At 38.4% G+C, this 26,192-nt stretch overlaps 1 protein-coding gene across 5 annotated transcripts in view; it reads left to right on the plus strand.

The window, feature by feature from the left end:
• The first annotated feature begins 3,109 nt into the window (after positions 1-3,109).
• nr1i2 (nuclear receptor subfamily 1, group I, member 2) overlaps positions 3,110-26,192 on the plus strand; it is a 76,190-nt gene continuing 53,107 nt past the window's right edge. Inside the window, exons 1-2 of one of the 5 annotated variants that reach the window (XM_088606484.1) lie at positions 4,860-5,297; positions 7,092-7,237. In XM_088606484.1, coding sequence (XP_088462610.1) covers positions 7,132-7,237 — 106 coding nt within the window. In that variant the 5' untranslated portion in view covers positions 4,860-5,297; positions 7,092-7,131. Of the gene's footprint in view, positions 3,230-4,859; positions 5,298-7,091; positions 7,238-26,192 lie in introns of those variants that run through there. The other 4 variants (XM_088606526.1, XM_088606532.1, XM_088606498.1 and 1 more) reach the window with 4 other exon arrangements.

The raw sequence follows: 26,192 nt of genomic DNA on the forward strand, positions 1-26,192 counted from the left end.
TGTTCCACACAGCTGTTTCCACGTCATGCTGTTATCACTATGTCCTCGAGGAACTTATTATGCAGACTTTTGCAGCAGTAGTTAACAAATTACTTTACTAAACTTGTAAAAAGATGTTTTTAATGAATAAACACTTCATTGTGACATACTTGTGTTTGAAAGTTTAGGCAAGAGATATAGAACACAAAATTTCCTGTAACAGAATAAGTTGCAGATTAGATAAATGCATTGCTTGAAAACTCTAAAATATTATGCTCTAATTGTAATATGCCTGCATGGTTTAAACTCATATTTGTCATGAATGAAGTTCAAAAATCACAATGGTGATTAAAATCAAAACTGGGTGAGAGGAATGAGTCTGACCAGAAAAGCTGTCTGTCTTTAAGAGAATATTATTGGCCAACCGCAAATTCTTCTGCACTGCAATGGGTGTTCACCTGTAATCACTCCTCTGCACCGTCCCCAGCATACAGAACGAGATCACCAGTGTGTACGAACCCACGAGTGAACTCGTCAGGTTGAGCTGTTCTCGTCTGTGGCCAATTAAAAATCTGAAAAAAGCAACAATGTTTAACTGCAGGTAAAAATCAATCAGGATTAATAATAATAGGCCGGTCAACAAAGTGAAAAGGAAGATACAGTATCTAGTCAGCCCAGCTATGATAGACCTGTAAATATGCAATGTGAAGCCAAATTCAATTATATAAATATGTGGTTTTATAATCTTAAATCATAATAATAATAAACTTTATTGTATATATTTAAAGGTGGCTTCTCAAAGCGCTTTACAGGATGACAACCACAATAAATAAGAAGAATACACAAGATAAAACACAATTATTTAATTAATTAACACAAACATTTAAAGGAGACCGTGGACGGTGGTACTAAGAAAAGCAGAGGGGTGAAGAATGGAACCAGTTAAGTAGAGGTTTTTCTGAAGAAGAGGTTTTTGAGTCTGGATTTGAAGGAGTTTAGAGAAGGTGACTCTCTGATATCCTTGGGGAGAGAGTTCCAGAGCTTAGGGGCATAACAGGAGAAGGCCCTGTCACCCATACAATGTAGACGGGCTTGGGGGAAAGTAAGGAGACCAGAATTAGAAGAGCGAAGGTTGTGAGGTGTGGAGTAGGGCGATAATAGTTCAGACAGGTACTGAGGTGCCAAGCCATGCAGAGCCTTATAGGTGAGCATTAGGATTTTAAAGTCTACACGGAATTTGACCGGAAGCCAGTGCAAGGACTCCAGGATAGGAGTAATGTGGACACTTGCACTAGACCTGGTCAGGATTCTGGTTACTGAATTTTGGACATACAATACTGCAGTTTTTTCAGAGTAGATTTAGATATCACCGCGAGTAGAGCATTACAGTAGTCAATTCGAGAGAACACAAATGTGTTGATCAGCTTTTCAGCCACAGTTAGTGATAGCATAGAGCGTAGTCTAGCAATATTTCTGAGGTTAAAAAAAGATGTTTTAACAGTATGCAGCACGTGTGGGTTGAATGTTAAGCCAGAATTGAATATAACCCCAAGGTTTTTCAATTTTGATTGAAGTACAGAGCCATCTACAGATAGGGTTACAGGACTGGCTTTACGAAGTTGATGGGGGGTGCCAATAAGCGTGACTTCAGTCTTGTCGCAGTTAAGATGAAGGAGGTTTTGAGTGATCCAAATTTTTATGTCAGTGATGCAATTAGATAGAATAGAGACAGCCACATCAGTGTCAGGTTTGGTATGGATGTATATTTGAGTATCGTCAGTGTAAAAATGAAATGTGGAGGCAATGTGATCTTAAAAGCTGACCAAGTGGAAACATGTAAATGCTGAAGAGCAAGGGGGCCAGTATTGAGCCCTGAGGAACACCAGACTTAACAAGACCAATTTTAGACCTGTACCCATTAAGAGAGACAAAGTGACAGCGATCAGTGAGGTAAGATTTGAACCATTTGACAGCAGTACCAGAAACTCCAAACACAGTCTCAAGACGAGAAAGTAAGATGTTATGGTCAACAGTGTCAAAAGCAGCACTGAGATTAAGAAGGATGAGTATAGAAAGAGAACCAGAATCAGCAGCTATTAGAAGATCATTAGTAACTTTGACCAGGGCAGTTTCTGTGCTGTGAAGTGACGGAAGCCAGATTGGAGGGGTTCGAAAAGGTTGTTTGTCATGAGATGGTTATGTAACTGAAGTGTAACAGCACGTCAGCACGTTTAAAGAAACAGTTTTTCAGAAACAGTGTTGTTTTGATAATTTAGTGCACATGCATATTTTCATAAGAATCGTGTTATTTGTTTTGCAAAATGAGACACAACACAGAATGTATCTTGAGTCCAGATTTAGCAAGTGTTGACTAATATTAGAATATGCAATGTTTCGGCCCTGGAGCCTGGACCACTGGTCCCTGAGATCAACTCTGTGACTGGGCTTCTATCCGCATGGAATTTCTATGTTCTCCCTGTGTTTGTGTGGGTTTCCCCCCCATAGTCTAAAAATATACTGTTAGGTAAATTGGCTCCTTGGAAAACTGGTCTTGTTGTGATTGTGTGTGTGTGTTTGTGTTGGTCTGCCCTGAGATGGACTGGTGTCCCAATCATGACATACCCTGCCTTGTGCAGTTGCCTGCTGGGTTAGACTCCAGCTCCCCTGCAACACTGGATTGGTTAGAAAATGGATGGATAAATGGATAAGCCAAAAACTGTTGACAATATCAAATGTGTTTCGTACAGCAGACTTAATAATGATGGAGAACAATAATAAGCAGATGACTTTCCTTAGCAGACTTTAAAAATATAATTGTATTGCCTTGTAGTGCTACAGATGTCAGGGTTCAGTGATTTGTCTACAGTAATTCAAGCTATGGAGGAAGTTTGGGCGGTTTCCTCTTCCTTGAAATTCACTCAGAGTTCGCTTTGTTCGCAATCCAAAGTCTCATTACAGTGAGTCTCACGTTTGCTCTTATTACTCTCTTCCTTTTGTGTATTTAAGGCTTGTTTTCTCTTCCTTTGAGATGAAGAGCCTCTTATTGCAAAAGGAGTATGTTTCACTGTATCTACAGGTTAAGTAATATTTTCTTCTCTTGTATCCAGGTTCTTCAAGCCCTTCTTAACAGGACACAGTGCCTACTTGATTGGCTGGCTTTGTCATCATGGCCTGTGAAAAGCACAAGAAGAACAACATGAATGAACTTCACTTCAGTTTGAAAACGTCTGGAGCTGCAAACTGGCATTAAGTAACACATCAGCTACTAGCAATCTATCACATAACTCTTCTTAGATAAACAGGGACAAGTATTGGTATGTACACCTAATTAGACAACAGTTTAATTTTACCCCCCAAAAAGATATTGTAATGCATACCCACGAGAACCCCGGAGTATTACAATATTAAGAGCAGTGTGATATCATGTGTTATTATTTCTACTCCTATGTTTCTTCTTTACCTAAAAGCTGAGATTACAATAATTTTGATTAGACAATTTCAAAGGAGCTGGTGTTTTCCTACAACCTGCCTGTCCTTTTAAATGTAACTACATTACTGTCCAGTGTTAAAGAGAAAGAATAGTATTTATATAGGGCTGTTGTAGTGCAACATCCCAGTGGGTATATAATTATTTTGTGTTGTGGTGTGGAACAGACATTCTAGTTAATGTTGTTTTCTATTGTTACATGTTGCAGGCTTTAAAAAATAATGTATTTGGCTTTCACCGGTCAGCTTCGCCAGAGGGAACATTATGTCTCAGCGTATCGTCCCTTAAATCCTTTAATTAAATCTAAATATAAGTTAAGTCTATAATATAAATTAAATGTACAAAGAGGACGGAAGAGTTTGCTTTCTGTTCTCAAAGAGGACAACAATTAGATAAATCACTACGATGTGGAGTTGTTAATTATTATAGACCGTTTGCTCATAAATGTTTAGACAAGGCACTGTTTCAGATAAGAGTACAGGCTCTCCTCTTCCAGCAATTGAAGCAGGTTGAATGACCACATAAAAAAATCCGGAGAATGCAGCAAAGCTACTGTACTGTATATTACTGCCTAATAAAATAAAATAATAAAAGCATAAACTGAAATCATCACTGAAGATAGCTAACTATCAATTCAGATGCAGAAATTGATTATCGCACACATTTCACTTTATCTCACTACAGTATAGCAATAACCCGAAAACAACGAATGTTTCTATTACCGAGGTTTATGTTTACCAGCCGCATATAGAACACATTGCGCAGCCTGAGTTATAGATACTTTATTAATCCCGTGAGGGAAATTGCAGTGCAACAGCAGCCTGGCAAAGTCAACACAGCACAGTGTAACGCAATGATACAATAATACACAATACAATACAGTAAGTACAGTCAGTGAGAAGTGCCGTAAAAAGTAAAAAAAAAAATTGTGTATACAGTTATTAAAATGCCTGGAGTCGGAATTGACATACAGTTATGTAGAGGAACAAGTAATAGGTTTATTCCATGCTGAAAAAAAGAAGAAAGAGAAAACAACGTTTCGGCCGTGGAGCCTTCTTCAGGTGTGAGGACTTCTCACACCTGAAGAAGGCTCCACGGCCGAAACGTTGTGTTCTCTTTCTTCTTTTTTTCAGCATGGAATAAACCTATTACTTGTTCCTTTGCAGCCTACGCATGCTGACGCAGCTACCCACCTGAACTAATACAGTTATGTAGTACTACTAGTGTATTTATAATCCTTGAGGTTTCATGTGCTTTTGGAACTTTTCCATGTCCTACGGTACATGAAATCTAGCCACATAGAGTAGAGAAAAGGTTTAGTAGAAAGGGTTAAATGTCTTTAGCCTCCCTGTCCTGTCTCGTTACATAAACGCCGAAACCAACTGCAGCCCTTTCGCTCTGTCTCCACCTACACGCACTTCTGATTGGACTGGTAGAGCCGTCCGTTTAAATTTCAGTAACTACTAGTTCCTACTTCGTCAGACAATTCCGACTCCAGGCATTTTAATGATAATATTTAAAACGTCGAGGTGTTGTTAGGGTGCCCCTAGGAGTATTGCGTTGTTCAGTGTCATGTTTCAATCTCTGCTGGCGTGGACGAACAATTTTATGCAATTCAAGCACTACAGCGAAACCTGGAACATCAGAAAGGGGCAAGGCAAATCATCGGCGTTTGCGAACCGTGGGAAGAACCTGGGACTGATCATTTGTCTCGCAGTATTTTACTATATAAATGAAATCTACACAGTTAGAATTCAGAAAATAGGAATGGGAAGTAGATTGCTGTTTTACGCTCGAAGAAGAAGTGACGCTTTACTGCATTGACATGCCTGTGAGTAGCCTACTGTAGCTATTCTACTTCTTCGTTTAAAATGTTCTATAGAGCGACTTTATTTTAAAATCGCGTTTACAGATTAACTGATGACAGAGGGCCAAAATTGTTTTTCGTGTGTTTCCTTCTGTTTATTCTGAGTGACCATTGAATGGTTTTAACTAAGGCCATCTGTACAAAATTGGCCATTATATTAATCAATTTGTGTATGTTTATTAGGCCCAGTCCAATTGGGTAAGGTCATGTTGTATCAGTAAAGCTTGGTTAGTTATCTTGGTCGATAGTGTCTTTCTATACTTAGGCTAACGATTAATTGAAAAACCTGTTGAAGACATGTAATGTTTAATAGCCAACAACTAAAATTACTGATTAAAAATACTTGTACAATTGTGAGGTCAGGCTACTATTGAACAATAATTAGTCAAGATATTAGGTATTGTGTATCAAAGTGAAATGTATTTAGGCTCCGATCCCTTCGACGCGTGCCAGTTTCCTTATCGAAATACTCCCCGGCAGTGATCTCTGGTCGGAACGAGTTAAGAAAATGTCATTAAAACGTGAAACTGTGTATAGAATGCCCTTTAAAGAATAAGCTTTGAAAGCTTCGCCAAACTAATACAAATATATGTAAGCTTACCTCAGCAGGTGATATACTTAACAACACCTCGACTGCAGCAGTTTTTAAGCATTATTCGAAGCGTTACAAATGACAGTCTTTAACATTATTGTGACATAATTCTGTAAGCGGTGCTATTCTTGTGGTATGAAGGTAGCGTAACTTTCTTAATAATCAAACCTAATCACAACCTATTGTTTTGTTGTTTATTGGGCACTATAACCGATACCTAATCAATACTTCCTTTCTGACAGTGCATGCATTAATTAACGAATTTCAATGCTATAAAATGCTGTAGCGAGACTTTCGGTAAATGTGGGGTACAACGAAAATCTAAACGACTGATCAATATAACGCTTAAATACGTATAAGAATTAAGTGGAAATGCCAGGGAGAAGTTTTTTTCAAATTGAGGCCAGGAGGCACAGCTTTACACGGAGGTTTGCGGGGGTATGGAACAATACTGTCTAAACTCAAAGATGCAGCTGGATGAAACCCTTGGATCACTTTTATTGTAACGACTAAATTAGCTAAATGGACTGAGTATCGTCCTCATGTTTGTAACCATTCTTATTTTTTCTATGTGACGTCCTTCCCATAAAACCCGCGTTTTATGCGATCCGTTGTGTTTTAATGAAGAGAAGAGTGTTCAACACTGCCTCCTTCCAGCCAGAGTAAAGTGAGAGAAGTGGATGAATGTGCAATCGAAACTCAGGACACACTTCTAATTCTATTTAAAGAAGATTAATCTATTATTACTGTACTTTTGAGTTCAACAGCATGTTATGTATTTTACAGTCTATGTTATTAAGGGTCAGCATCACCACTGTGTGAATATTTAATGACAAAACTGTATATACCCCTTGCTTTTATTTTATTCTGCTAAAGGATGGGAAAGGAGGTTCTAAACAGGAAAGCAAAAATACAGAATATAAAAAAACCTCACAGCTACAAATCCACAAAGTTATCAGAACGTTTTGTAGCGCATACTCTTCAATTTTAGTGAACACTACTAGCTAACAGGTGGAGGCGCTACAAGTTTTATCGTTTGCAGATGCTTAATTTCAACTTACAAATGCTGTCTTGTCTTGTGGGATTCTTTGATTAGTTCTCTTTTAGACACTGGACAGGCATATGTCCGTTTTCTGATCTCTGAGATGATCTCTGTCATCCCACAGATATCCAATGAAGCTCTAGTCTGCCGAGAGATGCCATAAGATGGGCAAACATGGAATCACTGTAACATTCTTATGTCTCAAGAAGAAAAAAAGCGGCACAAGGACATGCTGTCCTGTTGTAAAGTTGTCATTTCAGGATGAGTCTGGTAAGAAGGACAGGAAGTGATCAAAGTCACATTATGCGGTCAGGTGGAGTTCTAAAACAGCTAGACATGGACTGGACAGTCCTGGTCCTGGAGAGCCGGCGTGTCTGTAGATTTTCCTACCGGCTCAGCAGTTAACAAATGAAATCAGTTCATTATTGGCTTAATGAGACCAGTTTATCAACTCTTCTTAGCTCTTCTGATGATGGTGTTTGAAGAGACTTGGAAAGCCTGCAAACACACCGGCTGTCCTGGGTCAGGGTTACAGATCCCTAGAGGTGACGCTCCTCCAGATCATCACACCTGGGCTTCCCCATCGATCGGTGTGTTGTCCACAGGAATTAATGTATCGTGCCCCACCTGCTGACATCCATTGAGGTCTACACAAACCCCTCCTCTTTTAGTTTTGCATCTGCTAATGTGTTCATATGTTGATATTTAATGTTTGCATCACCTATTACAGTATATGATAAAAATAGCCATAGGTAAGAGAAACCTTGTAGGATCAATTATGTTAAAGGAACAATGAAATGTGTACCACACAGTTCTGGGCCCCAGTGACTAGAGCTGCCTCTCGGCCATGTTTCAATAATAAAACAGCTGGCAGGTGAATCAAGTTGAATAACTTTGTGGATTTGCAGTTTTAAGTCCCAGTGAATCAAGCTTCATTCCAAACTGACAGATTTTTATGGTTATAATTATCAAATCAAATGATCTGAAAACAGTTTTAGCAGCTCACTGCTTTTATAACACTGATTTAGTTTGCAAAACAGTAAGTATTCAGTTGAAAGAATGCCTTTGTTTGCATTTGATAAAAGTGTTAATATCTGCATATAAGATATAATTTTCTCACTGTAGGGTACCAATGTACTGTTCTGTAACACTATAATCTTTTCAGCATTGAGTTGAAGCCTTTACATAAAAATCCTCATAATCCTCATAAAGGTTGACTAATCCTAATCAAAATATTAACTCTAACATTTCTAAACTTTTCTTACTCTGCCAATGAGAAAAGGGTATCCTTTTGCTTCTTATAACACTAACGGTAGTTAATGAAACATGTACCAAGTACTGGATGTCTGCAATGCCATTAATTGAAATGTTCACCTCAGCATCTCTATAACTATATGACTTCAGTTTTTAAGTAGGCTATGTCATGTTATGAACTGCTTGTGTCAAATTGGGGTTTACCATTTGAGACTTATTTAAGTAAATATTGCAAAGGAGTCCCTCTTTCATATGTGTAATATTGTCTGTAATAACTGTAATGCGCTGCTTCCCAGTATTTCTTAGTGCACTATCAACAAACTTCAGTATGCTCATAACTCAGCTGTTCAAACGTAAATTACATCCAAGCTCTGCACGTATATCACTCCTGTTCTAGCCACCCTGCACTGGCTTCCAGTTCCATACAGTAAAAATATGAAGCTGGGAACCATATATAGAAGACATTACTCATTTATGGTTCTTCTTATCTGAGAGATTTGCTGAGCTGTTATGCTCTTTAAGTTCTGTCTTGCTGTGTGTACCTGTGATGTGACACCATACACAGTGTGATTGGATGTTCTGTGGAAATGTGAAAAACTAAAATGTTTAACCCGAGACTGTTCAAGTCTCAATATTTTGGTCTACAAAAATTCACTTAAAAATCAGTTTTTAAAGGCTAGCTTTTCCTAACTTAACAGAAAATGCTGTTCCCATTCCCTTCCTATGGTTCCTACTGTATATTGAATTGCATAAATATTCAGACCCATGAACTCGGTATTCGGTGGAAGCACCTTTGGCATCAAGTACAGACACAATTTTTTTCTTTGATCCTCAAGCACCATCTAGTTGCTTGGGGGTTGCTTATAGACAACAGTTTTCAAGTCTTTCCAAGAGGATTCAAGTCAGCAGATTAAGTTTTCTGCTCTGCCATACAGCTCAGCATAGTGGTGAGACCAGGATATTGTTAACTGATACACATTATGTCAACTATTGACCTCGGTAACACTTTTAAAATTGTTGTAGGCTTTAGGTGGCCCCCCCTCTCCAGAGGAGATGTCAGTATTTTTTGTACCCTTCTCCTGACTGTGCTTTTCAGTGACTTTATCCCCTACTTGTTTTGCCATAGCAATGGCTTGAATACTTCTGTGTATACTTCTATGATATTTTCTTTTTACTTTTGTATTATTTATTTAGTTATTTCTCTGTTTTTTACTTTGAATCTGCACAGTAGGTTGTGTGTATAGAAAATATTAAGTACTGATTCAGAGTGTCAGAACTGGATGATTTACAGCAACAAAATGTAAAAACAGTGGAGAGATCTGAATACCTTGCAAGGCACTGTATATACAATTGATTTGTTACCTCCACTGTAAAACTCCGATATCTCTTCACATGAAAGAGACTATATAAAATAAAAATTTTAAAAAATTTACATTAATTTAATAATATTACACTGCTGTGTGTCTGTGTGGTAAATGTTAAATGAAGAGTGTTAATACTTTTCTTTTAGTCACATTTATTTATTTTTCTTTCTTTCATTCCCTGTTAATGTTTTGCAGTTACTTTTGGAAAATAATAGCAGGTTAAGATGTATATACAGCTAGGTAATTGATGCTGTTTCTAAAGAAACCCAGAGGTTTGAAATTCTCATACCCAAGTGCTAGTACTTACTGTATTTAATTGGCTGGCACCTTTATCCAAAACCCCTTACATTTATAGAGATTTTAGTGGCGCCCTTTAGTTGGAACCTTGTTGAGAGTACAACAGCAATGGAATTTGAACCCACAACCTTCCAGTTACTAATTCAGAATCCCTTATCACTGTACCACTGTCATTTTCCTAGGGTGCAGTGCTAGCTGCCACCTCCCTGTATCTCCCATTTTAAGTACATAAAGTACAGGAAGGTAATTTCAATCATCAAGCCACTTAGGATCAACAGGCCAGAGCTTCTGATTGTGGTGAAGTTGGTTGTGGTGATCCCCTGCAGGGAGTCCATCATGGAGATTAATTTCAGTTCAGTTTTCTTTTTGTGCCCTTTGCAAGATTTGGTCATAGAGGGCTTTCACAGGTATTAACACAGACAGAGTTATACAATAAATCAAAAGGACATGGTTTGTCTCCCCTCCTGTCACTACCTGTGTTTAGGGAGGCAGTGTTTAAGTGACGGAACGTATGTGAGCCATGTTTGGAGAGGTTGAGTGCATTCAGTTTAGGTCAGTGTGTGGAACTGGAAGTGCAGTGGACTGGGACGTTCCACTCCCACTCCCAGTGTGTCGATCAATCTGGGATCTCTTATCTTCTAGTGTAATGTCTTGGTCCATCAGGGTTTTCACACCAATGGGGCAGGCACTGTGGGCAGCCGGGAGTAGCCCAGGTTTTGGTCGTGGAGGATGGAGCTTATTGGCAGCCATAGGGGCCATAGTGAAGGCTGTGGAAGGAAAGACAGGAAAGAAGAATGACTTCCCAGCAGTGCTGAGCTCTATTTAAATGGGAACTGTAACACTATTTTCATATTTCAAGGTTAGAAAGTATCAGTATTGATAAGTGCATTTCAAAACCTAATACAATTGACATCACAAAATAGGCAAAATTTCCAGTTATACTCAGCACCATGCTCTGTAATTCAGAACAATGCAACAAAATGCCTGGTGATGTGTGGCCCCATGACATTGTAAACAAGCAGGCTTGTGAATACTGTACATCTCTCTTAATCCAATAAAAATATGATTTTTCTATTACGTCAATTAATTTTGTTACCAAGATTTAATAACTGGTCTGAGCAAGTGGGACTGGACTGCATTTCCACTTAAAACAGCTGGGTGGAACTGGAGAAACTGTATAAAGTACATACTGTAAAAAAAAATTGTGGGGAATGCCAAATTGAACACGGCATGGTTTTAGGTAGGATGTAAAAGAACTGAAGGATCCATAGTCTGAAATGTCTTCATGGTTCAGAGTTCAGAACAAAAGGCTACAGTATGTCAGTCACACTGTGCAGTCTTGTAATGGGAACACAGAGCACTGGAATCAGTGGATCAAAGGTTGTGATCTGGAGATAAAAATAAAAGTTCAGACAAACACAGGAAGGTAAACAATTCTGATCTTTACAAATCAAAAGACGATTTTTAAGGTGAAGGTGGAACTTGGCTGTAAGTAAACGTTCCAAACAACAGGTGATATTGTCATTTCAATTAGAGTCAATCTGGTCAGTATTCTGGTTGTGAATTTAGAACACAGATTTGGGTCACTTCTGTAAGCTGGACAATGGTCAAAATTGGAAGAAACAGAAGCACATTTTCTGTGTAAGGTACAGATGGAACAGATTGTACTTGAGAAATATTCCTAAGATTAAAAAAAAAAAAGAAATATTAGTATTGTTCTTCACATGAGGTTCAAAAGTCAAGCTGTGGTCAAATATCACCCGTGTTTTGCCTGTCTTATTACAACTGAATAAAAACAATGGCATTTGTGTCCACAATTTAATATTTTATTTTATGTTTGGAAAAGCATGCATTTTCTGGGTTAGCAAACGCATTTAGTTCTTTCAAGCCTTTCAAATTTTGAGTTCTGAAATACCAAATTTAAGAGCAGTTCCATATTGTGCTTCATTATACTAAAGTGGGTGTAGTCTTATAGGATTTAGTCCTATAAGAAGATTAGGTGAAATAGGATCAACAGAAGGAAGACAGATATTATAGGAAGTGAATGATGCAGACTGTTACAGAGCCTCAGAGAACACTATGTTCTAAAATGAAAATCAAGAAAGAGCGATACAGCATATCCTCTACAGGCACATACAACAGTGGCTTGGAGATCACTACACAATATAGTTGCCAAGCAGACCATGATTGTAATTATAGGTTTCTGAAGATGTCTTGTAATGAGGTTCATTTTGAACATGAATTGGTGGCAGATTACACGTTTATCCATTTAGATTTTTCAATTTTTCTTTTCAACTTGATGTGGCCCACCTAATTGTTTTGAATAACACAATTTTCGTCTGTATCAGTGGAGAGGTTCATTCCCTTCCCAAATTAGAAATTAAAAAACATTTTGGTTCTTAAGCCTTCTTCAGCTGTGGGGGAGGGAGAGGAAGGTAGCAGGGGTGCAAAGCACAGGAGGACAAAGAACGGAGCAGGTGAGAAAGTGTCTGAATGTTTAGATCTGAGAGAGAGGTGCAGAGAAAATGGAGCAGGGTCTCCAGCGCCGCCCGAGGGTCAGGGCTTCGCAGTGGCGACGTCCAGGCGTATTGATGAGCCGAGTTCAGTGAAGCTGAAGCTGAAGGGCAAGGATGGGTAATGGCAGACACTGCAGGGCTGGGAGGAGGAGGATCTACTGGCCTGCTCTCCCTCTAACCTGTCTTTCCTCCTTGGGGGAGAGGACGAGCTGGTCCCGCAAGCCTGGCACAGTGAGGGGCTTCAGGGCCGGCGCCCTGACCGTTGCCTTCCAGACCCCGCTGGATCTGCAGGGGCTGGGCTTATCTAAGAGTGTAATTCATCGGTGGAAGTGTTTCATTGAGGCAGGGCGGTGGCTCTGTGGCTAAGGATCTGCGCCTGTGGCTGGAAGGTTGCTGGTTCATATCCTGTGGCTGGCAGAGGAATCCTACTCTATTGGGCTCCTGAGCAAGGACCTTAACCCCAACTGCTCCGGGGGTGCTGTGTGAATGGTTGACCCTGCACTCTGACCTCAAGCTTCTCTCCCTGTCTGTGTGCCTCATGGAGAGCAAGCTGGGGTATGCGAAAAGACAAATTTCTAATAGAAGAAATTGTATGTGGTCATTATAGTATTATTGGCTTTGGAGAGGTCTTTTATCCTCACTTATTTTACACATCTGACATGAAATGGTCAACCAGGGTTCCGGTTTTACCCGTGTAAACAGCAGGGTACTTCCTGCAAGAGATGCAGTAAATGAGGCTGTCGGACACATTAAGCTCTCTGGTGATTGTGAATGGCCTACAAATTTGAGCTTCTATATCAGTTTATTCATCCAGCTTTTTACACTTCTTTAATACAGGGTCCGTGCAATGTTGTCTTTTTTGGATTTTAGTTAGTAGTATCTTTATCTTCAGCCAGCTCCAACAGTGATGGTATTTTTCTGGTGGATTCTTAACAGATGCTAGGTGCAGTCAACTTAACAAGCAACATGTTAGGATAACAAGTGACAAAATGTCTTTCTTGTGTGCAAAGGTGTTGAGCCCAGAGCTCAGCATAAAGAGGAATCAAGAGTCGGCCTCCAAACGATGGATGAAATAGGGGTCAAAAGCTGACCAAAATTCAGGTACAGGACTGTTGCAGTATCTTTGTTTCTGCAGCCATGTATTCTAGCATTCCACAGTATGCGATGTGTGCTGTGAGCTCTGGGATTGGAGTACAAAGTACTTCTTGTTGTGTGGAGAGGGCATTTGTATGGAACTGGAATACAAAATGTCAGATACTGCCTTTGTGCTCTCGGAGCAAGGTGAGTTTCAGAGTGACAAGGCTGTCTCTGCCTGTGCTTCTCAGCAGAGTCTACTCTTTCTTTTGTTTGTGCTAAAAGTTTAAGCATCTAGATCTGATTACTTCTTTTAATTGAAGCCGTTTTTGCATGTTGATGATGTTAAAAAACTGCTCAAGAGCTTTGGTCAGGCGAAAGTGTGAGCTTGTCCATGAAATAAGAGATTAGGCTCAGATAGAAGTCCAGTTTTACTGTCATTTGTCTCTGGAATTGCAGTGATAAAGTGTCATCATTAAGCAAATTTGGCTTAATGATGTATTTGCTAACAAGGAGATATAACTTGCACTAGTAAATAAACTGCAGTTTATTTATTAAACAAATTATAATCTTTAAATTGTCATTAGATACTTTTGTATGCTTCCTTTTACATACAGCATTTTCGTGTACATATTAAGCAATTTAAATAGGTAATATCGGCATAATTTATGTGAGAAATACAATTTTGAACAGGACCTTCATTGTTTGTTCTCAACTGGCTTATCTTGTTTAATAAAGAATAAAATAATATAGTTGGTTCTTGTAAAGAATGAGTCTGAAAGAAGATGTGAACATAATATATACATATCCCAAAATAAGTCATCAAATGCACTTATTATAACAATATTTCAAAATAATGAAACCTGGCTGTAATGCCAAACAGTAATCTTCTCTAGTAGTGTTCAGTGACATCTGCTCAAAGGTCAGCAGGAAGTGATTAAAGGGTGATATTAAATCTGTCTGGAATTACATTTCACTTTTGCTAGCAAAGCTTTTGCCTGTTGAAAACTTTTCTTGACTGATATAAACAAGTCAACTACTGTCTGGTGTATGTACTGTATACAGTGTTTACATTGCACAGGTTATGCTAAGTTAGTAGACATACACATTTCAGGTTTTTAATGAATGTAGTTTTTATACACCATACGCCTACACTAAAAGAATGAGAACTGCAGAACTGCAAAAATAACTAGTAAAATAGTGATGAAGGAATAGGGATGAGCGCATAAGAGAGATATATTAATGATTAAGTTGAACTTTAATTACATAGTTGGCATGATCACTTTTAGCAGCATTTTGATGACATCAAGGTGTGTATGTTTAGATTTAAGTATTTTGTTTTTCAAAAGGGAATATATTTATTAGAAGAATGGAATTGAATTGTAATAAGCTATGCAGTATAGCTGTTTTAATTGCTTGTGTAATATCGAGCTTCTTGTGAGTGTTCTGGACTCGTTAGAAGAGCTACTGTAAGAAGCAGGAAGCTTGTTATATCGCCCAGCAGCAGCGTGGGTGAATAAAAAAGGTCAAGAAGAAGCCATGTAAATCAATCATTGCAACATTTCAACAGGGTTTGTTATCTTATTATTAAATAGCAGGTTTTACTGGTGATTAAGCTTATACTATACATTTATTTTATTTTGTCTTTACTTGGTGAGTCAATTGAGAACAAATTCTAATTTGCAGTAACAACATGGAGACCAATGTATACAAGGTTGTTGCTAGAGTGATCTGAGTGCAGTGCCTCGCTCAAGGGTGCCACATCCTTTTTCACATGAGATATCAAATTACAATATTCTGGTCCAAAGACTGGAACCCTGACAGCTACTGTACCACGCACCACTGCCTCACACGTCACACAACTGATTACAGGTGTAGCACCAGCTGGTGTAATAAAGAGATGGTGCAGCAGTGTTGGTTCCATGTACAGTATCTCTAGCTGCTGATTAAGTAGCTGTTACATAAAATGTATTGTTTTTCATTGTGTTGCTATGATTTTTGTTTAGCTTAGTTTTAGGAATGACATTGATGTCTTAAGTATTTTCTGTTTTGCAGTGACAGGAAGGAAGTGGTTTAAATTTGTAAATTCAACATTAAGTAGTTTTGGATATTACACACTCTTATTCACCTAAACTTTATGCTAACTGCGTAGGTATTGTCACAGAGCTGCTCTGTTATTATGTAGGTGTATTAGTGAGAAAAGTGCCCCACTCTTGCTCCTCAGTGAGTGAGTAGCTTAACAGAGCCAGTCAACCTATCAGCATGCATTTGGCCAGTGGGAAGAAACCATAACACCTGGACAAATTCCATGTGACCACTGGGAACAAGCATGCTCCACGCAGAGGGTACCCGAGCCCAGAATCAATAGTAGCTTATTTGCCCCTGTATCTCGTCAAACACCTGTGTTTTTTTGTAAGCAGCCTGTTCAAGCTCAGCATATCCCATAGTTGTTAACTGTAATTCCAACATGTTTTCCTGTGTGGCTATAGTGCTAAACTCTACTGCACTGTGCCATGCTTGAAGAGTAATATAGCTAAATCGCACTAATCTTCCAAGCTTTGTCTTTTACAATCTGAGCACACAGCATAGTGCTTCATAGCAGGCTGGTTTAGCCAGATGAAGTAAATACTTCCTCTAGCTTCCTCTTATGACTGAAAGTTGATTAAGTCAAATCTGATTAATGAGGTTACATGGTCTTGTTAACAATATTATACATCAAAGTCCAATTAAATAAAAGTGCTAGGGAGAAGAGACTTTGGAGTTAAAAATATTTTCTTAAGTTGCATTTTGTAATGCTTGTTTCAAATCCTTGTGTGCAGGAGCAAATGGGGTTTGCTGCTCTAATGTGGTCGGCACTTTTTGTTCAATAGAAATTTAAAGATTCACATGTTAAACCTCAACATTTTAGATCAATGTAGGGGCAGGTTGTTTCTAACCCTTTGTTTACTAAAAGTCCTAATATCTTTGCTATCCTCTGAAGGGCAAGTGGTTTGTTACATTTTTATCATGTGATGTAAAAGAAATACTGAAAGAGAGCTCAGTTTACACACTACCCATTCCTGGTTATCGGCAATTAATACAATTTAAGAGCAACCAGTGTCCTTTACATATGAGGGTCCTGGAACAAGAGAACAACATTTCTTAATGCGACGGGTTGTAGGAACATAAGAGCATAACAAAGGTTGCAAATGAGAGGAGGGCATTTGACCTGTTTGGCTTGTTTGGTAGTTAATAGTTAATTAATCCCAGGATCTCATCAAGCCATTTTTTTGAAAGAAGCCTTCACCCACATTGATTGGAAGCTTGTTCCACAACCATTTCAACAGACTACACCACAATAAATTTGCGTGATTGCATTGTACAATTTTTACATAAAATACCTTGATTTCAATTCTACACTTTTCACTATAGAAGCTAACGGTATTTGACATTGTTTTCCACTTCAGATAATTTTGAATAATCTGTAGAGACAATAAAGAAAACAATGTACTGTATCTGTGAATTCTGTTTTCATATATTCCAGGTCTTTGGTTTTTGAAGTTAAACTAAAATGATTATAACCAGAGGGCTATTTCAGGTTTTATTTAAAGTATGTTCTTTAGCAATGCAATCATGTGGCATGACTGCAAAAGTATTAAGTGAGAGTATTAAGGGGAGAGGTTGCAGAGAGAACATCTTAACCAGCGTGGTAGATCCATCATTTTGCAACAGTACAGATTTAACTCCTGCTTAGCTGAAACAAATTCTTTAGGGTTATAATCTTCTGAGTACAAATCCCTACTCATAAGAATACTTCCAAATGATTTCCATTTGGCCTATTTAGATGGGTGGGTAGTTAGTAGCTTATTCAACTGTTTATTGAAAGAACACCTAGTGTTGGCTTTAGTCATATGGTTCAGTACTGTGTTCCATACTCTCTCAACCTTTTGTGTAAATAAGCATGGAAATCCTGTTCTGCTCTGCAAATAGTTATTTCTTAATTTGATGTTAGATAATAGTTAAATGAAGGTATAAAAACATTTACTTCTTCCTTGTGATTTCAGTTTGAATTTGACGAGTGTGATAAAACAAAAACCGAACAAAGCAGATTTCAAATAAGATCTGAAACATGAATTACAGACCTACAACTCTATACAGTACGTACAGTATGTAGGTATGCAGTACCAGAGACACCCAGAGTTCTCATATCTCACACCCAGCATTCCTGGTGCAATGTGTAATAATGTTTCCAATGTGAATACTACATGAAATAAGGGAACATGATTTCAAAACTTTATTATTTGCTTTTTGTCATTTGTGTTCTTAGTTTTAGTATAAGCATTTTCATAGTAACTATACAGGCCTTCTAAATACCCATAATTCCCTTGAACACATGCACATTACCATTAGATTCCCATAATGTCAGGATTGTTCTGATGTTGCTTGTTTCTGTGACTGATTTATAATTCAGTTGGTGAATGCGTTCAAAATCAGTACTGTTGCCTTGTCATATTTAAGTTTGGAACTAATTAGCACATTTAATTTTGGAATGTGTGCCACAGAAATCATGTGATATCCAAGCACAGAATATCAAGAAGAACAAAGCTCAGGATTCATGTTGGACCAACATTTTGTACGAGAAAAAACAGCAGTATTTAAACTTACAACGCATCTGTAGCTCTTGTGTATTCATATAGTTCTGAGCTTACAATGACCATAAGAACATACGTAAGGTTTCAAAGGAGAAGGGTTCTATTTTGGTATTGTCCACAAGATTGATCTTATACCAGAAACTAGATAACAGATATAAATGAGAAGGAGAAGCAGTTTCAGTACAGATCCCTGGGATACTCTGTTAAATAATGCCAGGCTGTCTGGCAAAGAGCCTGTTCCTTCTGTTAGCTGTGTACCTCAATAAAATTGACCATTTTAACCAAAGCTGCAAATTCTGCCTACTTATTCTTCAGAACCCAGCTGGAAGAAGAAAGCAAACACACAGTGATCTAAGTGGGCTTCATTAGATTACATTTTCAGAAGTATACAAAAAAATTAAAAACTAAATCTCAGAAGAAAGTTTTCAGTAACATGGAAAGCATAAATATAGCTATAAATATTATAAATCTAAAGAACTGAGAAATAACACAAATGCTGAATGTCATTGTAAAAAATATGCATGCATTCCATAACACCTATAAGACAGTCCCACCCGCTGAGAACACTGAGAAAGCAGAACAGTAGGCTCAGTCACAGGCTGCTCCAGATTCATCAGACAGACTCCAGCTCCAGGTAGATAGTCTTCTCTGAGTGTTTTTTTCTGTGTTTATACAATTAAAAGGTCGGTCAGGATATTGGAACATTTGGTCCCTCATTCTAAACTTGAGTAAACAGCACGATATTTGCTGTGTGCTTTTATTTGCCCGTAACACAAAATACACTTTTCAATTATTTTACTGCATTTGAAAGTAGAGGTTATTAAATTTCTCAAACCTAGTCCCTTAATGCTCTTGCAGAAGCCATTCAGCTCCATTACTCTTTTGGTATTATTTAAAATGGAAAACATTCGTTTTTTTACTAAATGGTTTGTGGTAGTTTTCACTTTTAAACTTATGTTTTAAACCTGAAAATTTAAAGTTATGATTTAAACCTGAAATTTTAATCACTCGTTATCCAGCATAAATCTAGGCATTCTCACATTTAGGCATTTTACAGACTAACAAACTACAATTAAATCTAGATTTTCTGCAAACAAGACAAATTTTACACTATTTAAGTAATTAAAAAAATAGTTATTTGGAAGTACACTTTCCTTTCTTCATGTTTTATTTATTAAGATTGTTTGTGTTTCTTTGTACCATCCTACAAATCAAAATGTACACTTTGGGTGCAGTTTATTTCAGTTTGCCACTGCCATGGCTGGAACAACCTTTGTATCAGTGGGCATTTTGAATGATTAAATCTAAACCCCGCTGTCCCAGTTATCTCTTAGGGTTCTCTTCTTTCCTGTTACGATGTACAGGTAGCAGCCTTTTGGGAGGAGCGTAATTCCAAATGACGTTTTATTCTTAACTGAGCTGAACTCTCAGTTTAAATAAATGATCAATAAAGGCTGACTGGGCCAGAGTTCATTCTGAGGTCAAATAGAAAGTGGACTAAAAATGCACTCATGTTCCAACTGTGCTCTTAGTCACCAGTCCTAATTTATTTCAATTTTCCATTTGAGTCCTGTGTTACTTTTGCTTTCAGCTCTTGAAAAGGTGAATGAGCTTTGTAATTTATTTAAACCATAGTGACTGCTCAGTGTGAGCTAACATTTAACCAAGTGGATTTAATCAGACAGAAAAACACTGACTGACTGTTAGGGTGTCTGATACAGAGTCATTCCCACTCAGCTCATCATCAACTGATCACCTTGAAAGAACTGCGAAGCCAGAAATAAGGGAGACAAGTTTTAATCGGCAAGTAAAGGAGAGACTAGTGCTGGGTGCTGAGGTTGCTGGAATTGGTTCACCTTAATTAGCCTGTCATCAACAACGACTATAACAAGGACTTAGTGCAAATAAAGAGTTAAACCAGCTAGCACATCCGTTACAGGCACCAGTTATCACTGGTGATGAAGGTGCCTGTTGGAACAAAAAACAGCTGAAATCGACGGACTGTAGGACCTGGGCTCTAGGAGTCCATACTTCAAGCACTGTGTAAAGTATATCGTGGATATAATAAGAATATAATAAAACAATATAGAATAACACAAATATTTTCCTCTTCAGAACGTGTCCTGTGTGGCTGAATAAAAGATACTGTACTGTACATATGAAGACTTTCAGATTTTATTTTCAGACTGAAACTGAAGTAAGATCAGTAAGATTAGTAAGATCTGGTCTTATAGTACTAAAACGCAAAGTTATTATTTTTTTTTCCAATTCTTTGCAGAAATAAATCTGAAACTGCTGGCTGCATATATGTGTTTTAAACACTGCAGTTAAGCTTTTCTGACCTGATTGTAAGTTTGAGCCATGTCAGGTAAGGACTGACATGCTTTTCAGCCTATCTGAGAAGAAACATTCCAGTTTAGTAATTTAGGGAATGCCCAGAAAGATGGCAATGGTTGAGACTGTACAAATTCAGCAAGAAGGCAAGGAATTTTTAATTAATAGAAAAAGATTGTAGCTTGACATACTCAGGAACACTTACTGTTCAGCATGGTGCCTAATCAGCTGGAGTCAGTTTAAACTTCACAGTTGTCCACTGTGTATGAGCTTAATATGCCAGCAGCCATATCATCCTGCAGCTCACAACTGACAGCCCTCTGAAGCTCAGCAGGTGTGAGCCTGGTCAGTACCCAGATGGGAGACCTCCTGGGAAAAACTAAGGTTGCTGCTGGAAGAGGTGTTAGTGGTCCTAATGCCCCAGTATAGTGACGGGGACACTACACTGTAAACAGGCGCCATCCTTCGGATGAGATGTAAAACTGAGGTCCTGACTCTCTGTGGTCATTAAAAATCCCAGGGTGTTTCTCGAAAAGAGTAGGGATGTTACCCTGGTGTTCTGGCCAAATTTCCCATTGGCCTTTCCCCATTGTGGCCTCCTAATAATCGCCATCTATGAATTGGCTTCATCACTCCTCCCCACTGATGGCTGGTGTGTGGTGAGTGTTCTGGCGCACTATGTCTGCTGTCGCATCATCCAGGTGGATGCTGCACATTGGTGGTGGTGGAGGGGAGTCCCCATTACCTGTAAAACGCTTTGAGTGGAGTGTTAGAGAAAGTCCATATACACTAAGTATAAAGAATTTGTATTAATATTTAGAAATCAGACTGGTCTCTGTTCTACCTGATAAACTGCATCCAATATAGAATTCAAAATACAGCTTTTCACCTTTAATTGCTCGAAATGTTTGGTTCCTGACTACATGAGTGAAGTACTGACTACATGAGTAAAGTATTTACTCCCTACACATCTACACATCATTTGTACTCTGGCTCACAACACTGGGAGACCAGGCTTTCTATGGCTCCAAGACTGTTGAATAATTTCCCATCCCATATTAAGTCCTGCAAATCCGCCAGCACTTTACAATCCTGTCCTCAAACTCACTTTTATATTGTCATTTATAATTATAATTTTTGTATATGTATTCCGATAGTAAAATACTAAAATATACAGTAGTGCCTCTCACGACCTATAAAATAAAGATCATTGCTTTGATTGTCATCCATCACTCCATTTTCTAACAGGTTTATCCAATATATGTGGAGGATCCAGAGCCTCTCCCAGCAAGCGACAGGCTCAAGGCAGGATACGTACTGGACGGGAAGCCAGTCCATTGCAGGGCACACATGGAAACAATCACAGACTCACGCACACTCACACCAGGTACAATCTTCCCAAAAGCCAATTAACCTATCAGTATGTTAGTGCACCATGGGAGAGAACATACACAAACCAGTGAAGAACATACAGACTCCTCACAGATAGCACCCAGATGCTCAATTGAACCACTGCGCCACTGCGCTGTCCCAATTGGCAGTCAGTCAGTCATATTGAATCACTTGGAGAAAAGGGTTTTGAAGTGTCTTACAAAGAAGCTCAAGTTTTCAAGTACAATGAAATGTCAAAGAGTGATATGTGTCAAAAAGGAACAGGAAAATATATTGTGTGGAAATGTAGAACTTGTGATCTGCCAATACCCAATACAATAGCTCTATAGACTGTTGTCAACATTGAACCCCATTTCATTACTTCCAATCTTCTCAGCAGCTATGAGTGACAATGCCATTTTTAACAGTTATAGATTAACGTTTTTACCCTTAATCTGTTTTAAATAACCTTGGCAAGATGTGCTTGTAAGATGTGCTGTAAATGCCCTTTAGCAGAGTGACTGACGCTTACAGGAAGGGAAGATGTGAGCACTTAAGCTATGTGATTTTTTTTTATATACGCACTCAGTGTGTGGTGTGGTTGAATTCTGCAGTGAATTCAAATGAAGTAAAAAATATACTATACATTTATATATATAACCTCAGTTAAAGTTAGAACAATTTAAACCCAAAAAAATAAATCATCTTATTTACTGAAATTAGTCAATATTACAAGGTGCATGTAGTGTCGCAACACTAACCAAACGGGTGATGTGATAATGAGACAGGTAAAGGATCCTGAGGGCATGCAGGCAGAAAACAAAATTGAAACTAAGAATTCACTTGAAGAGAGGAATGTAGTAATTTAGACTGGAGTTGAGCCAAGTGGGAGGAATTGCACAAGTCTGGGGAACAAAGAAAGGTCAAATAACAGGTGAGGTTCAAAAACATGAGAGACAGTCCAAGATGAAATCCAAGGCATTGTCAAAGTGAGAAGCAAGGTCAGAGAAGAAATGCAGAGCTGAAGTCAGACCAAAAAGTAATTCAAAAGCCAAAAGATCAAACAAACACTGTAGAGGAAGACCAAGAATCACGGAAGGAACTCGAGGTCGGACCACTGAGTAGTGGAGGGTGAGATCTTATATAAATGTTGATGAAGTAGGAATGTGTTGGGCAGGCAGCATTGATAAACACCCAGATTATGTTTGAATGGCATCGGTGGGTGTTTCAGTCTGTGTGGGAAAGCTTTTGGTTGCCATAGATAAGATCACTTTCTTAACCATATACAATTTCTTGCATTAGAAATTTGTCTTTTTGCATACCCCAGCTTGCTTTCCATGAGACACACAGGCACAGCGAAAGAAGCTTGGGGTCAGAGTGCAGGGTCAGCCGTTTATACGGCGCTCCTGGAGCAGTTAGAGTTAAGGGTCTTGTTCAGGGGTCCAATGGAGTAGGATTCCTCTGCCGCCACAGGATTTGAACCAGCAACCTTCCAGCCACAGGCACAGATCCTTAGTCACAGAGCCACCACTCCACCCATAGTTAACTGGGGTTGTGATCCCACACTCACACATTTTTACAGCCACCCCCTTCAATGGGCGATCTCCAGGCACTGGACAAGGTTTCCGGGGGAACTGGACTTGAAAGGAATTGATAAAGATGTGGAGCTTGTAGTTCCTTGGTGGGAGCAGAGGGGCGTTCTTCAGGCCTGTAACCACTCCAATGCACATAGTATTGAAGACTCTTCTGGACCCATCACCGAGACTGGAGCCTATGGGCCTATAATTTCCAATCGCAAAATCAATACAAAGCCCAGCTACAGTACCAGTAAAAATGTATCCCAGCAGCAGACTGGATTCCTCAAATATTAGATCCCATAACAAACTGAATGTTTTCCTCCAAGAAGGAATTCAAGACTATAAACTCTAGCCTCATCAACAGTATCTTTGAGAGTGCTGGTGACAGAAAACAATACAGCCCCTTTTCTGAAGCTACAAAATAGTTCAGGACACCTCATCCATTAATGCAGACAGACCAGGTGCAATATGGTCAGAACTTCCCTAATTTGGTCGGAATTTGATAAGGTAGTTACTGGACATATCTGTAGCCAAAAAAACACTAATAATCAGTAAAAGTGAAGCTAGCTTAACACAATGTTACACTATCTAAGGCTGGGCATGCCAAGAGGCAAATCTAATTTTAGAGAAGCGATGAGATCCACATATAACAGTGAATGAGTGTTTTGTAAGACGGGGCATACATTCATACAACCACGACAAAGTTGCAAAGAAGGCTGGTCGATATTTTGCTGGATTCTTCACTAGTCTAACAGGGACAGGAACAGACACAAAACTGACTTAACACTTCAAGAACATACGGTACTACAGATGTGAAGTAAAAATGGTGTGATTAAATTAAACAGAACATACAAATAACTTGAAGAAGGCTCCACAGCTGAAACATTGTGTTTCTTTTCTTTACCTTTCAGCATGGCATGAACTTGACCTGTTCCTTTACAGACAGCATTTGATGATACACATCCTTACTCAAACCTCTTTGTACCAATAACTTTACTACCTGCTATAACTAGCTACCAGCTATATACAGATGCAGCTACTGTACATCAAAATTCATTACCATGCCAAAACAACTCTACCATACCATGTTATACTTTCCAGAAAATATTCATTGGCAGAAGAAGATCTGTCACTGGCACTTTGTGGTGCATTGGATGGTAGTGAAAACATTAGCTTTGTTTTATCTGTTGTTCTACTTCTTTAAATCCACTTAATAAGGAATATTAATATGGAATCATGTAACAAAGGGAAATTTTGGTAGCTGAAAATAAAAATAAGTCTAAACATCATGAATATATTTATATATACATGTAAATATTTAGATATTTTTATATCTTGGACATTTCTTGTAGCTATTTTGGAAACATTTTGACTTGCTTGTTTTAACTATGTTTTGCTGTCGTGATTGTTGTAATGTAAGATGACATGTTTGCGAGCCGTATGATGCTTTGGTTTGCTTCCAAGCTAGAAGATTGTGGGTTTGATTCCCAGCTAATGCACAAATTGTACTCTGGGACCCCCTGCAGAGTAAAAAGTGTGGAAAAATGTTTTTGCATCTTCCTAGAATCTGCTTTTCTTCCTTCCCCCTTTTGAGCAGTAAAATTAATGTAATTTAAACAATTATCTAAATTTAATAATTACATTATTTTATTAATGATTAAATTAGTAACATTATCTGTGTCCAATGCATTTTATCTTAATAAAGAGATGTCCATCCCACACATACAGAATATCTAATTTTGCAATTTAATTTAATGATTTATTTTACAAAACTGAGAACTAATCATGAAATATGAGAACTTGTTAATTTGGTGATAAAGAAAAAAAAGAAGTAAAACAACTCAAAGGAGCTTATAAAGGTCCAGATTCTCGATTCTAATATTACTGCATATAAACAGAACATTTCAGTGTGTTCTCATCATACACATTTACAGTGTTTATTAGGATTTTCTGGACAAACAGATTTACAACACTTAACACCTAAAATTGGAACAATGGGGCTGGAGTCAATACAGGTCATTATTGTCATTATTTTCATTACTGTCATTACTTTCATTATTTTAATGACAGTTCTACAGCTAGTTTAGTGTGGTGTTTAGTGTTTTTTTTCCTTGGTTAATATACTGAACCATGCACCTTTTTCAAACCCAAAAGGCTATGATCAATTTTAGTGTATGTGGGTGCAGCACATTAACCCCTCTACTGTACGGAGCGAGTTGTTATGAGCATGTGGGGGTGAGGATCGCAATGCCATCGCCACCCTGTATCGGGTAAAGCAATTACAAAATGGATGGGTGGATCGCATGACTCTCTCTGTGTTCTGACTGGCACTGTGAGGATTCTGTGAGGGTAGTGATCTCCCATCCAGGTACTGGCCAGGCTCATACCTCCTTACTTTCAGTGGGTTACAGGGTGTTATGGCTGCTGACTTACTCTCTGGTGCTCAAATGACTGGTCTGCTGTAACTATTTTCTTGAATTCCCCTAGGGCAGTATTCACACATTTGCTACAGTACACTCACAAGAAGTTGAACATGAAAGATTTCATGCTCTTTGTTTTGAATGCAGTATATGCCATGAATGTGAGAAAAACTACTATTGACCTGCTCGTGGCCCTACCTCTCTTTATGCAGTTGCTAACTTAGTGGTGCTTTGACCAACCCAGTATAAAAAGCAATGGAAAAACTGAATGAAGCATTAATTTCTACCTTTTTCTAGAAATCTTTCAGAAATCCTTGTGTAGATCTGGTAAGTCATTGTTACTAGACTGCTAGTTAATTGCCCGAATATATCTACAGCTTTTGTTAT

The sequence above is a fragment of the Lepisosteus platostomus genome, chromosome 2 (genome assembly GCF_059453375.1).
Source record: "Lepisosteus platostomus isolate fLepPlt1 chromosome 2, fLepPlt1.hap1, whole genome shotgun sequence".
Classification (NCBI taxonomy): Eukaryota; Metazoa; Chordata; class Actinopteri; order Semionotiformes; family Lepisosteidae; genus Lepisosteus; species Lepisosteus platostomus.